The 15,601-nt window shown below is 42.1% G+C and overlaps 1 protein-coding gene across 2 annotated transcripts in view; it reads right to left on the bottom strand.

Annotated features, from left to right (window-relative positions):
• The window catches only part of ctnnbl1 (catenin, beta like 1), a 52,573-nt gene that overhangs the window by 9,898 nt on the left and 27,074 nt on the right, over positions 1–15,601 (bottom strand). For both annotated transcript variants that reach the window (XM_071911155.2, XM_071911158.2), the window contains 2 exons: positions 10,898–10,995; positions 9,798–9,878 (listed from right to left, as the gene is read on the bottom strand). In XM_071911155.2, the coding sequence (XP_071767256.1) occupies positions 9,798–9,878; positions 10,898–10,995 (179 nt within the window). The remainder of the gene's footprint in view (positions 1–9,797; positions 9,879–10,897; positions 10,996–15,601) is intronic.

The following is a 15,601-nucleotide window of genomic DNA, read 5'->3' as shown; positions in this document are numbered from 1 at the left end:
CCATTTTTATGACAGTGCCTTTTGAAAGCAGAACGTCTTCCTGCTTTCATCCCAGGAGAAGAAAAGACACGAGCGTCTCCCCGACACAACTTCAGAACAAAGGCCTATAGTACAATGTCAACTGTAGCCTGTTAAAGATGCAAAACAATGCAGATAATTACAACAAGAACCTTTTATAAAAACACTGAATGTAGGCCATTTGTCTCTTCACTATCCTCCGGGTAAAACACTGGCCCAGAATCCTCTGCTTTTTTACAAAGTGGATAGTTATCGCATAGTAAAACAGTCCCAAAGCTTGGCTTTGCTGCTGTCAACTAGCGGCCATTAAACATGCAAAGGAATATGATAAAAAAAAAATACATGAAAAAATCTTGAAACAAAGCAATTTGAATGTAAACCATGTTTCCTCTCTCCCCTCAAGGAAAAAGATTAGCTCAGTTCCCAGAACAGCTCTGCTCCTTGTTTGGAGGGGATGTGGAAGCTCGTGGCGAAAGTTAAACAAATCTCAAATTCAAACTACAGCAGATACAGAGCCAACACACAGTATGTTCGCCTCAATGGCAAATGGATACAGTGCGATAATGACATGTACAGTCCTTCAACCCCTGAGGGAGTTGGGAAAACAGCACACACACACACAGAGTCTTTCTGTCAGTCTTTGCATTTTCACTCACTGTATCACACAGGATACAAGTCTATTCCCTGTCATCCTCATTACTGCTCATGGCCTCCACTGTAAAGCAGAGCTGCAGGCATTTTGTGAGAAGGCCTTGGACAACTCAATTACATCCAGATGCATCCATTACAGCCGTCAGCCTATCAGCTGCAGAGGGACGGGACTTCTCCACCCGCCGCACCAAACATTTCAATGCAGCTTGGCCTGCGATGTGTGCAAAGGCAAGATTAGTGGAAAATTACTGGCCCGCAATGTGCGTCAGCAATCAGAAATTAATTTGGGATAATTCTGCGAGGTAGAAGAAGATGCAAGGCAACACAGGAAAAATGAGCGAGGTGTATAAAATATTAACAAGGCCTTCCTTAATATTGATTTACTCCTCCTGCGGCACAATCCATGTCTCAATCATCTCAAGGCTTAAAAATCCTTGTATAACCCCGTCTACTCCACTTCATCTACATCGCCGCTTTGTGACTGAAGAAGATTTAATTGGCGAAATCAATAGGAGATAATATCTGGTTTCATCTGGTTAGCCCATTTCATAAGAAAGCAGATGTTCCTGATATGCAGTTTTCAGTGATTATAATTGCAGTTTTCTCCTGCTCCTGATTTCTGATATTATACTCGATGCAAAATGGCCTTGGTGTGGCTGTTAAAGTCTAGATTGCAAATACCGAATTGAAGTCATAATTTTCATATGACCCCACAGCTAGAGGCACAAAAGGACGGGGGTTCATGTAGACCCAAACACCATCAATGTGGTCTCAATGCCATCACTCTGAGTCACATGTTTTAGTTCTGATCATGGCTGTTTTTGTCAGGTTTTGAATGCAGGGTGAGTGACAAGAGGGGCGTGAACTTGACCGACTGAGGGGGGAGGGCAGGACTTGAAATACACTTCCCGCCTCGAGGTGAAAAGTTACATATTTGTAGCTCTGAGGCAAAGCGTCCTGCTGTTGGGTTTTGACACTGCGCTCGATATCTTGCGTGGCAGCTCAGTCTCTATGGCAACACGGCGAAGGAGGAAAAGGAAGAATAACATTTTCAAAGGAAGGGCTTGGACAAGTCAATTACCACGCCCTAAAGGGAGCGTGACAGCCTAACTGCAGCGAGAGGAGAGGCAATGATCAACACACAACACGGTGAAGTGAAGTAAGCTAGGTCGTTGAAACCGCGGGAGGAGGGCGGGGGGGGGGGGGGGGGGGGGGGGACAAGTGACAAGCGCATTAAATATTCATTTTAGCGAGCGGCGGAAGTGGACGTTTGGGATATTAAGGCCCGACCCGGCGTGGGCGGCGTGGCAGCTTCATTACGGAACAAGAGGTTTGTCCACTCCTGACTTTTTGACATTGCGGCCCAATATCTTGCGTGTGGCAGCTCAGTCCCTCTGGCAAACAACCGGACAGTGGAGGAGGAGAAAGAATAACGTGTTGAAAGGAGGGACTGGACAAGTCAATTACTGCACCCTCAGGGGAGCCTGGCAGCCCGACTACAGTACAGACCAAGTAATAAGCAGTGATTTTCAGTCTCATTCCCTTTACTGTACCTCCGCCACACTGTGTGCGTGTGTGTGTGTGTGTGTGTGTGTGTGCATGTAAGAAACTGTATGGCTGTGTGCTTATCTGTATGCTTCTGTGGGTTTGTGTGTGTGCATGTGTAACAGTGTGCATATAATAAAACCAAGTGTGTGTATGTCTGAATGTGTGTATTTGCTTTTGTGTATGTGTGTGTGTGTGTGTGTGTGTGAGAGAGAGCTGGTGTGTGTGTGTGTGTGGGGACGCTGGTTGTTATTCCTGTGCTTTCTTTTCCGCTGGGATGCTTAGATGCAGAATTAAAGTGATTTCTTTGTCAGCACTTTGCAAAAACCCGCTGTGGCTGTGTGTGCGTGCGTATATGTGTGTGTGTGTGTATGTGTGTGGGACGTAATGTTCTTTATGAGGCTTAAGCAAACAATCCACCAGAAAGAGAGGTTAGATATCCTCATTATAAACAGAGATACAGCAGTTGATAATGAGGTAAACTTTGAGGAAAAAATGGTAACTTTCTGAGAGCGGGAGACAAAATGCTGATTTCAAGTTATGATAATCACCCGGAAAAAACAGCCGTGTGCTTTGGGCGCACATCAATTAGAGTTTGTTCACAAAGTGGGGCAAAACAAAACAGCGTTATTTCTAGTAGGGAGGAGGTGCTCGCTACCAAGAGCCCCACATCATTCAGTCTAACTGAACTCTTCTGCAGTGCTGTTGAAATAAACTTGACTATACAAATCAACAGCGGAGGTGGAGGGAATATAAATAAAGACGTGCAACGTATTGAATGTTTTATAACCTTATAAAACCCAATAGGAAATATGAGAAATATGTCCACCCACTCACTTAAAACACACCACCCACTCCTCATATACACGTGTGTGTGTATATGAGGAGTGTGTGTGTGTGTGTGTGTGTGTGTGTGTGTGTTGAGGGAGCCCTTAGAGGCTTTCCACTCCTGATCCCTTGCCAGCTCCTTTCAATCCCTCAGTACACAGCAAAAAAAAAAACTTATTGCAAACCCACAGGTATGGCTAATACATGTCTCACACTCACACCAAATCCATTTCCAGTCCCTGTAACTTTAGCTAAGCATGATGGACATGTCTGCACTTTTTGCAGTGATTTACCTTCTGTGGTGTTCATACGAAATTCATTTGTTGGCCCAAATGTTGAGCAGGCATTTCATCTCACCTCATCTTGACTCCAAGTTTGCTATTGGTTAATTTAGTTATGCTGGTAACTGCTGGCTATCAGATGTCAACACCTGTCTTCTCCTACCCATAAAGCCTTGGGTTTTTGGGGTTGTTTCCTGTAGTTGGGTCGGATTATGTTTTCACTCCTAATGAACCACACTGCAGTTCTCTTGGGAGAGGGCCGAGACTCACATTCAGGCGTCTCTGTGCTGTTATTTGGTGCCACCAGAGTTCAAATGGCATGGTTCTCACCTGGCCAAATGAACACAACTAAAGGAGAAAATGCTCCAGAGTTAGTCCTTAGTCTCTGTAAAAGTAAAGGGGAAAGGGCTGGAAAAGTTCAGCTGAGCGGCCAACAGAAGATAAAGGTCCGGTAGAACAGACAAACCTGGTTGAAACTGAAGGAGTAATTACTTGTAAACGCTAATCAGTTGCACAACAACTTAGCACTGACGTCTGCTCCACTGCTGCATTCCTATTTGAATGAATGAGGGGGGGCGGGATGGGTGGATAGATGATGATGGGGAAGGAGAGGAGGAAGAACAATGATGGGAGTCAAGAGGAGTAAAAGAGGAAAGAGAGAAGCGGTGGGAGGGAAAACAGTGGGGAGGAAAAAGGGATATGCAAGAAATGGAGGAAGGGAAGGAAAGAAGAAGGATAAGGGAGGAATAGATGGACGAAAGAGGACAGGAAAGCGAGTAAGGGATGGAAGGGAGGAAAGGAGGAAGCGAGTGTAGGAGGGATGAGATCGTAATGGCGACAGAAAAGTAAAGTGAAGAAAGGTGTGAGAGAGAGGGGGGGGGGGGGGGAGATTATTGTGGAAGACATTTAAGAGGAGAGGAAACTAAATATAGCGCAGCCAGGTGCAAAAACCAATTCCAACTTAACACCGGCTTTCTTTTAAAACATCGACTGTCAGCAAGGCTAAACCAGCCCATTTCTGCCGTACACTGTAGCTACAGTACAGTAAAAGGGAGTACACACACACACACACACACACACACACACACACACACACACAACAAACAACTCTTTGGGTCCTAAGAAAGTGCACTCAGGCATTTTACAGTATTGGGGTCAGCCTAAGCCATGTTTTGCTTAGCTTCATCAATCTCTAAGAGCTGTTACAAACAAGCTGAGAGCAGGAGGAAGGAGGAGAGGCAGGGAGGTGAGAGAGGAAGAAGGGGGGAAGGATGGAGGTGAGAGTGGAAGGAGGAAGGATGGGAGGAGAGAAAAGAGAGGGATGCAGGTGGGGAGAGACGACAGAGGGTGGGAGGTAAGAGGGAGGCGAGCGATGAAATAGAGATTAATGAAAATAAGAGAGTGGAGGGATAATGGGAGGGAAGAAGGGAGGAGACAGGGAAGAGGGAAGGATGGAGAGACGGAGGAGAGAGAAGGAGGAAGGATGGAGGGAGGAGAGAGTGAAAGGAGGAGGGAGGAAGGAGAAAGTGAAAGCGGAAGGGAGGGAGGAAAGAGTGGAAGAAGGGAGGCAAGGGAAGAAGGAAGGAAGGAAGAGAGAGGGAAGGAGGAGGAAGGAGAGAGAAGAAGGAGGTGACAGGGGAGGGAAGGAGCAGCAACGGAATAGAGGGGGCGTGAAACGTGAGGGAGAGCAAGTAAGAAAAAAGGAGGATAAAGAGTGCAGGGAGGAGAAAAGTAAAGGGTGCGGGGGGGAGAGGAGGAGACAGGAAAAGAGGGATGACAGAGAGAGGCAGAAAGAAAGGAGGGGAGGGAGGAGGAAGAGTGTCAAAATGAGAAAAAAGGAGGAGGATAGGGAAAGGGCGGCTTTGAGCGAGAGGAGGAGAGAATTAGAGAGAGAGAGAGAGAGAGATACCAAGGTGGGAAGAAAATAAGCGGCTTATTAAAGGGGGACTGGGCGGGAGAGAGAGCGGCAGCAGCTTTTTTCTCTGCTATCCTCTTGAGAAATCTGTGGATAATATGTTGCAGAGGAAAAACATTTTGCTTACCACCCCTTAAAAACAGCCTTAACTAGGGGAAAGCGAGAGGCGCGGCGGAGAGAGATAAAACGCCGCTGCTGACTGCGGGCGAATCGGCTGAGGCGCTGGACAGAACTGGGTTGGCGTCTTCCTCGCCTTATTTAACATAAACGTGTCACGTTCGCTGGAGGCTTTGCTCCAAAGCGCCTTACAGCACCGTGGGGGGGCGTTTTTTAGGATGGGGTTGTACCGGTGGGAATTGAACCCCTAACCCGGGCAGTGTTAGTGCCTTGCTCATCCCTTTGTGTTACACAGGGAATGGAACTCCCTAAGCAGTGCTGGGTGGTAATGCGGTAGTCAGTAATGTGTTGCAGTAACATTACTTTTCCCAGTAAAAACTACTAGGAACGGGGCGATATGTTTATCTCGCGATACGACGTTCTAGCACTGGCATTGGCTTGCTAGAATGTAAACAACAATTTAAAAATGTCATTACAAACTGCAGATAATATAATTTGGATGGAGAGCTTGTGTAATTGTGACGGTCAAGCATTTGTGATCACTACAGCAGAATAAAATGGAGCTAATATCGCGATTCATTTTTCTGCCCAACGATACGTTTTGTCACATTTTTGTATTGCGATATATTGAATTTCCATATATCGTCCCATCCCTAACAACTACTATTTCAATTTCAGGAATAATACCATTACCAGTCCCAGTCCAAATAATAAGACGGTACTTTTGTTATCAACTCTAAATATCAGATTGAAGTTGAATTATGCAAAAACTGTATCTCATCCTCATTCACCGTTTTGGTTTCCTCATAATTAGTGGTCGTCTTCTTAATCTAGATGAGATATGGCAGAAAAGACTTTTCTCAGGCATGAATTTTCCCACTACTTTAATTTTATCAGTCAAAAAGATGACAAGAAATTTGGACACTGGTGCCGTTTGTTTCCCTGATCATTCACAGGAGATTATTTGGAGAGAGGATGTAATCACCAATTTTGAGGTTTTAACAGAAAAACAGAATGAGTAGCGTAATGAATTACTGCTACCAGAGAGTAATAAGTAACAATGTTAGTGTGTTCAGGACAGCTGAATGATGAAGAAGCTCGCTCCAAAACACATAGACCAATAAAGATGACTGAAGGGATCAAGCTGACTTTCTAAACCTTTTCCCCCATTGCTATTAGCTTCATCTCCCTGGACTCCCCACTCCTTCAGCGGTCCTTTTGAAACAATATTTTACTCTATGGTTGAAGCACCGGCACCTCACTACGAGAAATAATATATTACTTTATTGAGTAATGAGCCTAACACTGGTCCTGACCCTGGCAGTGTTAGCGCCATGCTCTACCCATTGAGCTGCACTTTTAGACCCGAAACAACACATTCAAATAGAAATCATCCAGTTTTTTTTTTGTCATTTTCTGTCTCATGTGCATCCGTTTCACAGTATGGTTCTGAACTGGGGAAGGCTAACTGTGCGGCTTCAAAGATAGTGGCAAACGCAGGCAAGATTTCTTATCGCCAGGTTATCACGAGGTCGTACTTCCGCTGTCTGAGAGGGAGAGACGAGAGAGAGAGAGAGAGAGAGAGAGAGAGAGAGAGAGAGAGAGAGAGAGAAAGACAGAGAGAGAAAAGGAGAAGGAGTGAGGGGGAGGGAGAGAAAATGTCAAACTGTCTGGCCTTTTCTCAGCAATCCCACCACGATGTCTGTCTGAGGAATTAATCTTCTGTCATCTTCAGATAGGGATTTCACATTTCTCCCTCTCTCTCTCTCTCTCTCTCTCTCTCTCTCTCTCTCCACCCACATCTCCCTCTTCCTCACCCCCTCCTCTTTCTCCATTTCTCCCTCTCCCTGCATTTTCCTGTTTTTCCCCCATCCTCATGTTTAAACTCTTCTTCCCGTCCCGCTCTTTATCTCCATCTGTCTTTTTCTCCAGCCTTCCTCCCTTTCTGAGGACTGGGATGCTTTTTCTCTCTCCCTCTCTCCCTCTCTGTCAAAGCTATTATCCCCTGCCTGGCCACTTATCTTCTATCTTTTTTTTTATCCCTCCATCGGTCTGTCTAGCCCACAGCTGAACACACTGGCGCGCACACACACACACACACACACACACACACACACACACAGATCAACAGGGCCCTCACACACAGCTTTTCATTCTTCTGTAAACTGTCATATTGTTATCAGCGGGATTGGGATGTTTTTTCAGTCTTTCCCCCATGGCTTTGGGTGTACACTGTTTGGAAATACATATCTACCAAAAAAGGCAGGACTTTTTTGATCAAAATTCACACCCCTTTCTGGCAGGGATTATAGCTGATATTTGGACTTTTAGAATGCATTTTTAATTTGTTTTCATCTAGTTAAGTGTAGCAAAACCACACATGCGCCCTGGGACTGCACAGAATCTATACTTGTTTTTCTCCAGTTTTTCATGTTTTTTGACAATTCTAATGGGAGGTTACTGCTACTACTAGCACATCGATATGAGATAAAAAATAAAAAATAAAAAAGGCAAAAGATGATGGAATCATTAGACCCAAGACACGCTCTTGAGTCATAAAATATTGTTTTCCTTAAAACAAGTGAAAAAAATCTGACAATGAGCTGAGATAGTTTCACTTGTTTCCAATGCCATTTTCTGTTGGAAAATTTTCATATAACAAGTGACAGTATCTTGATCACTCACTGGTATCAAGATAATGTTGTTTGATTCTAGAAAATTCTTGAAACAAGTTTGGAATCAAGTGAGATTATCTCACCACTTTGGTATATTTTTTCACTTGTTCTGAGGAAAACACGATTTTAAGACTCAATACTAGACTAAATGACTGAGAAGACTAGACTAAGATGTACACTTTTAGCAGTGAGGACCAACTGCAGGAAGATAACTGATTAAGATGATTAATGATGATGATGATGATGATGATGATGATGATGATGATGATGATGATGGCAACGATGATGTCTACTGTCTAACAAGCCAAAAACAGAACAGACAGTTCTCAACAGGGCCTCATACATACATTGCAGGACTTTTCTGTTCTCCTAATATTGTGTAGTAGAATATCACAATATTTTAATAATCCTCAGGTTAAGACACAAGAAATACTGAAAGTGGAAGATAATTGCTCATTGTCAAAATCAACAAATTGGGGCTCTAATCTATTCTGTTTTGGACCATATCAGATTTTATCGCTTTTATCATGTTAATGCATCCTAGGACAGAGAAAAAGATACTGACTATGGTATCGGCAACTTGGCAACTTTGCATTTGCCGGTTATATGGCTATAATTATATACTGTAGGTATATAATTAATTATATTAATACAGAGAAGGAGAGTCATTCATAGTTACCTCTTAACAACACATGTCTAAATAAAAATATGCATGAAGACATAATATATAGGATGATAAGATGTGGTAGACCGTTCTAACATAGAAAATATTTTTTGTCAACCAGACAAATAAATGGATGACACTGATGAACATGACGAGTTTAAATGAATTGAATCAAGGAAAGTAATTGTCTCCAGCCTTTAAACTATCTCTGTGCGTAAAAAGAATATGTCGTAATACATATGATATATCATAATACGTATGATTCATAAATATTTCAAAATGAAACAATGACAACAATTCCAGGCAGAAAGAAATTCTTACAAATGCGATACATTGATGAAAGCATTTGCAAAGCAGCTGCATTGTGTGGAGATTTTAAATAAGTTGAATTAATTACTATAGGCTAACAGAGGGTCACGTCTCAAAGCCCAGCGCTCCCAGCACCCAGCAAGAATGACCACTGGTGAGATAACAGCTTAATTCTCTATAGCGACTCATTCATTCCATCATTTAAGCTTGATAATTCATTCGTTCGATCTGTCATTCAATCATCACTCCCTCACTCCTGGAGATGTGTGACACCGGTACAAGCCCCACCTTGTAAAGGCATAGAGCTGCTGTCCAGGTACAGACACAGAGAGCTAACCTCTCTGTCAGGCACGCTGCCAGTCAGAATAGTAAATGAGAGGAAGGGCGAGGGGTGAAGAGGAGTGCAATGAGAAGAGAGGAGGAAGAGGGGAGAGGTGGATAGAGTGACAGGCGTGAGGAAGGAGAGGTGAGGCGGGGAGGAGGAAAGGATGGATGGAGGGGGCGTGACATACATAGATCTAACACTACTGTCTGAGATATGGCTAGTAAGAGGGAAAAGACTTGGAGACTTGGATGTAGCCAACAAGTAAATATCTGTAGTCATGTGTAGAAAATATGGAAGATTCATTTCATATAAAACAAACAAAATGAACGATTTTCATCGCATAAGTAATTTTGTGATCACAACTCTTGCTACTGCAGGACGCAACTACATGCAGGGTGTTTGGTTTGTGGTTGAAATTGATTGTAGAGGAGAGGAGAGGAGAGGTGGAGGGAAAAGGAGAGACGCTTACATGTTTCTCTCCTTCGATCCTCTTGTCAGCCTGTTGAACAGCGTCCAGGTACTTAAAATGCAACTCCATCAGTCGATCAACCTGGAGACAGAGGGAGAGAATAATAGAGGCAGATAAGAGAGGACGAATGCAGGTGAGAGATACAGCATGCAAGAAAGTGACAGTGAAAATGAGAGAAAGCGGAGAGGGAAAATGAGGGAGAACTACGGAGAGACAGAACAAGAGAAGAGAGTATGACTGCGGGGGGGAATTTAGACGTGCATTGTGGGATACATATACAACACCCAAACAATTTGATTCATGTGATTTTAATACAGTGCTATGTGCATGTGTGGTTCACATCCTCTCTGTCGGTCTGTCTGTTTCTCCTACACAAGACAGATTTAACCCCAAATGCAACAATATTTCAAGCCTAGTTGAAATTCTCTATTCATTTTCTTCACCTCAAGCATTCATTGATCCCTTTTCACCTCATTGCTGCCAACCCCTTTGATTGTTACAGGGTTGGGTTTATGAAGTGAGAAGGAAAGATGAGAAAATAAATGAACAAAAAAAAAAAAAAAAAATATATATATATATATATATATATATATATATATATATATATATATATATATATATATATTCTGTTGTCACATATTCTTAAAGAAGACGTTAAACATACCAATAAAATGGACAAATGACTGCAGGGAGTGGGCTGAGTGGTCAATAAGTGAGGCAGCAGTGTGGCTTAGTGGTAATGGACAACACACACATGGTAATTGGCACCGATAAGTAAGGACTTGAAGAAAATGAGGACCTTACAAACAGCTGTAGCCAATAAAATGCCAACAACAAATAAATCCCACCATAGACACCAGTCTAATAAGTCTATTAAGTGCCATAGGCTGCATTTATCTGCATTAGTCCAAGCATAGACATGCATATGGGTCAAACTTACTATGACCAATTAGGAGTGCAAATAGTAACAATAAAATAAAACCAACACTACTGTAGTCAGTAGTGGTCAGTAGACCTCTAACACTCAGAAATGGAGGACACAAACAGATAGGGGGAGCGGGAGAGAAGAGGAAAAGAGCAGGAAGATGAGGAAGACTGACCTTCTCACAGTCGTTCTCAGTGAACTTGTTGAGGAGTCGGCTCCTCTGTTGGGACTTGAGGTTTCTCAGCATGGATGCGATGATGGAGCAGACGTGCTCTACGGAGAACAGAAAACATGGAGGGAAAGAGGACGAGGAGATTAACGACAATATGCTGCTTCCCCATCAATATCGCCAAGTAAAAAATGTCAAACATTTCCCTAAGTCTAGTTTCGTCAACTTACTGTTTATTCAAACTCAGTTCTTTATATAGATTTAGTCACTTCTATGGGCCAACTTACACAAGGTAGCTGAAGTGCCCGTCTGCCTCTCCCTCCTGGATAAACACATGCACAGGCCTCATTGTGGCTCATTGTGTTTCATGATTAAACGTAAACCTGTTATGCTCCTCCGCAAAAATAATGGAGAGCGAATTCGAAAAACTGATCGCTGCAAAACTCATTCACACCCCTGTCCAGAGCCGTCTGAGAGAACAAATCGATTAGCGGTTGATAATTTGCAATTACAACACGCAGCCGGCTAAGCATGGATACTCATACAGTGAGCGAACAGAACAAAGAGAAGAAGAAAAACTGTTAATGAAATTTAGAAATCAATTTTCATTTAAATACAAGCTGTAACATATGCGTAACGGTTATGGTGGCGGCTGAATTACATTTCTCATGGTGATAGAAATTCCTTTGCAGCAGCTCTGAGGCCATGCAGCAAGGAGGCAGGCCAAAAAAACCTCCAGTTAATTGACTAAATTAGCAACAAAAGCCAGTTAGTCCTATTGAGTGCCCTTGTTAACGGGCTTCATGCTATGTAAGATATTTTCTCCACTCCAAAGACCCACTTACCAACAGGCAGCGCCAGCAGGTGACAATCGTACTAGAATATTTCTCTAAGATATTGAATGAACAATACACTGTACACAGGGGGAAAGGAATATGACATTGTGCAATCTCTGGATATACAGAAGGGGGAGAAAAAAATGTAATTGGACTTTATCAACAAGAGGTCAATATTCTTTCTCAACAAGGCTTTGCAGTTGCTAAGCAACAAGCGTACAGGAATCAATCCCATTTCTGCTTTTTAAAAGGGGTCGTGTTTGCAGTCAGCTCCCTTTGTGCAATCCCCTACGACCTGCAGCATCCTCACCCAGAAGACTTCAAGGCTGAGAATACTGAAAGCTTAAACATCTGGCAGCATCAAATCTGTCAGAATACACACATATTCATCTAAAGTAGGGACGTGATTGGGAACACATAAAGGCAGGAAAACACTGATCTACATTAGAAACTAACTGGAATTGAGGTCCAATAAAAAAAACATAAAAAACATAAAATCCTACCAAAAGCTGAAATAAATTGTATTCCTGCTAGTATACTGCTAAGTAGCTAGGTGAAAACCACCTGACTGGATGAAAGAACCATTGATTTTGTTCAGTTGAAGCAGTAACAGTGAGGCAGTAGTGCACAGGCACCACTTTGAGACAATGGAAACTAGCAATTTAATCTGCAATGGGAATCGGGTTTGACAACAGGGGCAAAATCAAAAAGGATAACGGACTAAGCTGTAAAGAACCGATGAAGCATAAAAACTTCTGTCACAGTTGGCAAAATTGTCCATCTGAATTGCTTAACAATGTCGCCTGTTGCATCATGGCCTGCAGAGTCAGTATTGCAGATATCTGTATAAAATGACCTCAAAATAAAGTTTGACTGACTGGCTGGCTGGTTGATTGATTGATTGATTGATTGATTGATTCACTGCTTGAATGACTGATTGACTGATATTACCTGTAGTTAGAGCAGAGTGTTGCAATTCTGGGTGTTTTGCTTCAAACAGTAAAACTGATGGCAATTAAAACAATTGGAGTCCAAGGTTCCCTTATTTTAATGCCACTACACAGACGACCTTATTTCCTGTACACAATGACAAGGTGGCTAAATGCCATTTCCGAAAGGACGCTACTTTATCAACTTGACCCGAGTGGTAATTGATGTCGGCACCTCCACGCCCTGCCGGGGAGACTATTGATCGCTGGCTGTGGTATGTTCTCTCCAAAGAGTTTAAAACTAAACCGCAACCTCTCTGTTGAGATTTGGGAGGGAGGGAGGGAGGGGGGGTGTTTTGGGTACAAGATGGAGGGCGAGGCTCAGTAAAACAGCTTCCCCATCTGTCTGGGTGAGGGTGTCCAATCAATACTTAATTTACATGTGTAACAGTGCACTTCAACACTGGATGTGCATTGAATGAATATAAAAACAAGCAAAAAAGAGCAACAATAATTTCCAGAATATGGAAATACTATTCTAACATTACTAACTACCACTAAACCTCTCAATAATCCACTACAAAACCAGTAATGATCAAATGAATTAGGAGGGATTTTAAATTCAGAATGTGGTAAGCAACCTTGATTTGTCAAACAATGCTAATGTTAAACAAGCACGTAATAGGTGATAATCTATGACCAGATTAATAATAATAATAATAATAATAATAATAATAGTCTTTAATAATATGACTCTTGTATAGCCCTCAAAACAACATTACAAAGTGCTTTACAGAGACAAGGAAGTAAATCAATGAGGTAAATTATGATGAGGTAAATATTGGACTTCTGAACCCACAGTGCAATCGTTAAGCTTCAGAACAGTTGAATTATGCTGTTTGGAGTAATTTTATGGTAATTTCTTTGCCCTTTTTGGAACTCTACAGAAACAGTCTCCATTCACAGAGTCGTTTTGGAGAAGGCTGCTACGAAGCTGCGCCAGCTAGCTCACTGCAGTGTTTCAACTGACATGAGGGTGAGTAGACAATGACAAAAACCTTCATTTTTGGGTGAACTACTCCTTTAATATCCGACAGCCAATCCTTAAGGCTATTTAGGCTACTTGACTTGCCTGGGTTTATGGGTACATAAAGTTGTGTGTCGTCAGCATAACAAGCCAAATTGGGGGGACCTAAGACAGTGAGGTATGGTTCGTTAAATGTGTGTGCCGACAGTATCAACGACCTCTTTGAGGAATTTAGTGGGAATAATTGTAAAGGGGCAAGATGAGGATTTTATATGATTAATGGTATCTGTTAAGAGTGGGAAGGGAAATTGGCTCAAAGCTGGTAAGAACAGAACGGCATACTGGTGGGACTGATGCGTCACAGCTACTGGGTGCAGTCTGGTGTCTGATGTTCTCAATATTTCTTAATAGAATTAGCCAAAAACTCCTCACACTGTTCTGGGGAACCCTCAATGATGTCGTTAGAGGAGTTTATTACATTAAAGAGGACCCTGGAATTGTGGGAGCTTCTAGTGACAATATGAGAGAAGTATATTGTCCTCGCATCCTTGACTGCTTTCTGATACAGATTGGTGCAGGTTACCATATTGGGGCCGTTGTGACAAGTGGCAGCCTAAAGTAGGCCTATACTTGTTTAGATTGTGCAGTCACTAATAAGGATGTTCATGAATCTGCCTACAATGATCTGTGTTGAAGTGAAGTTATAAAAGTAAAAGATTAATATTTGTATGGAGCGTAACTTTTTCTTAGTATCTTGGTGGAAAAATTATTTTAAATTGACCATGTCAAATAGCATAACGTAAATGTTATGCGTTTGCTGGGTTCAAGAGTAAAATTGTTTGAATCATTTGCTGACCCCGAGTCAAACCCAGGGCCCCACATGAAAGCCTGCTGCCCTACCAAGTGAGCTAAAGCACCAGTCTGGCTCCCTGACAAACTTAAAGGTAGGGTACCTGTGGATCTTGCAGCTCTACATGTGCAGTGAAGTTTTTTGACATTTTTGACCGACTGACCAACAGAATCAGAATCAGAATCAGAAATACTTTATTGATCCCTGAGGGGAAATTGGGTGTACAGAGGAAACAGAGTGACTTATACTAGTTGCTGGTTGAAAGCTGAAAAGGAATGTTTTGTCACAACTTTAATAAATACCTTTCAATCAATAATCATCAGAACAACTAGCCTGAGGGAAGACAAAACAAACAAATGAGGTGAGCCGGCTTATTTTGTAAAGGATAAAGGATTATCTAGTTAAAATACACTCTGATGATGAATAATGGTCTGTCTTCTTCCAGATCCTCCAAAACACATACGACAGACCCATGCTAATTCTAACAAACCATTAGCCAAACGAAATGGCTGTCAGCTCATTTAAATACAGATTAACGTCCATTAATGGACTCTACTGTCACTTGTCAAAGAAAACTGCTGTCAGTGAAGGATGGCAGGAGAATGGAGGACTGAGGGAATGTGTATTTTTCTGGACTAATAAAACAAAGACTAAAAATAACACAGAATCATTAATATTTTTCCAAGGCTTATGCTTCTCAACCAGTGTGGAAAGGCACATTGAAGAACAATGGAGTAAGCTCAACTGTGGCTTGAGATTCTCAGATGTTAAACCCAATACCAATACATAAAATTATTAAAATTCCAACGCAACAAGCCTATAATGTTATTTGTTCCTATATCCTATGGTGTTATTTTTATTTAATGTTTTTGTGCTTTCTATTGTTTTATGTTGTGTGTCTGTAACCTTTATGTCTGTTCATTGATGTTGCTTTTCTTCGCCATGTTCCTGCGGTAAAAGAGATGAGGCTTTCCTGGTTAAATAATGGTTAAATAAAATAAATACATAAAATAATGAATATCAATATTCAAACAGAATCCATACATTACATAGTCATCAGCTACAAGA

The sequence above is a fragment of the Centroberyx gerrardi genome, chromosome 14 (assembly GCF_048128805.1).
Source record: "Centroberyx gerrardi isolate f3 chromosome 14, fCenGer3.hap1.cur.20231027, whole genome shotgun sequence".
NCBI lineage: Eukaryota > Metazoa > Chordata > Actinopteri > Beryciformes > Berycidae > Centroberyx > Centroberyx gerrardi.
The sequence above is the reverse complement of the archived record's forward strand: the minus strand, read 5'-3'. Positions and strand labels throughout refer to the sequence as shown.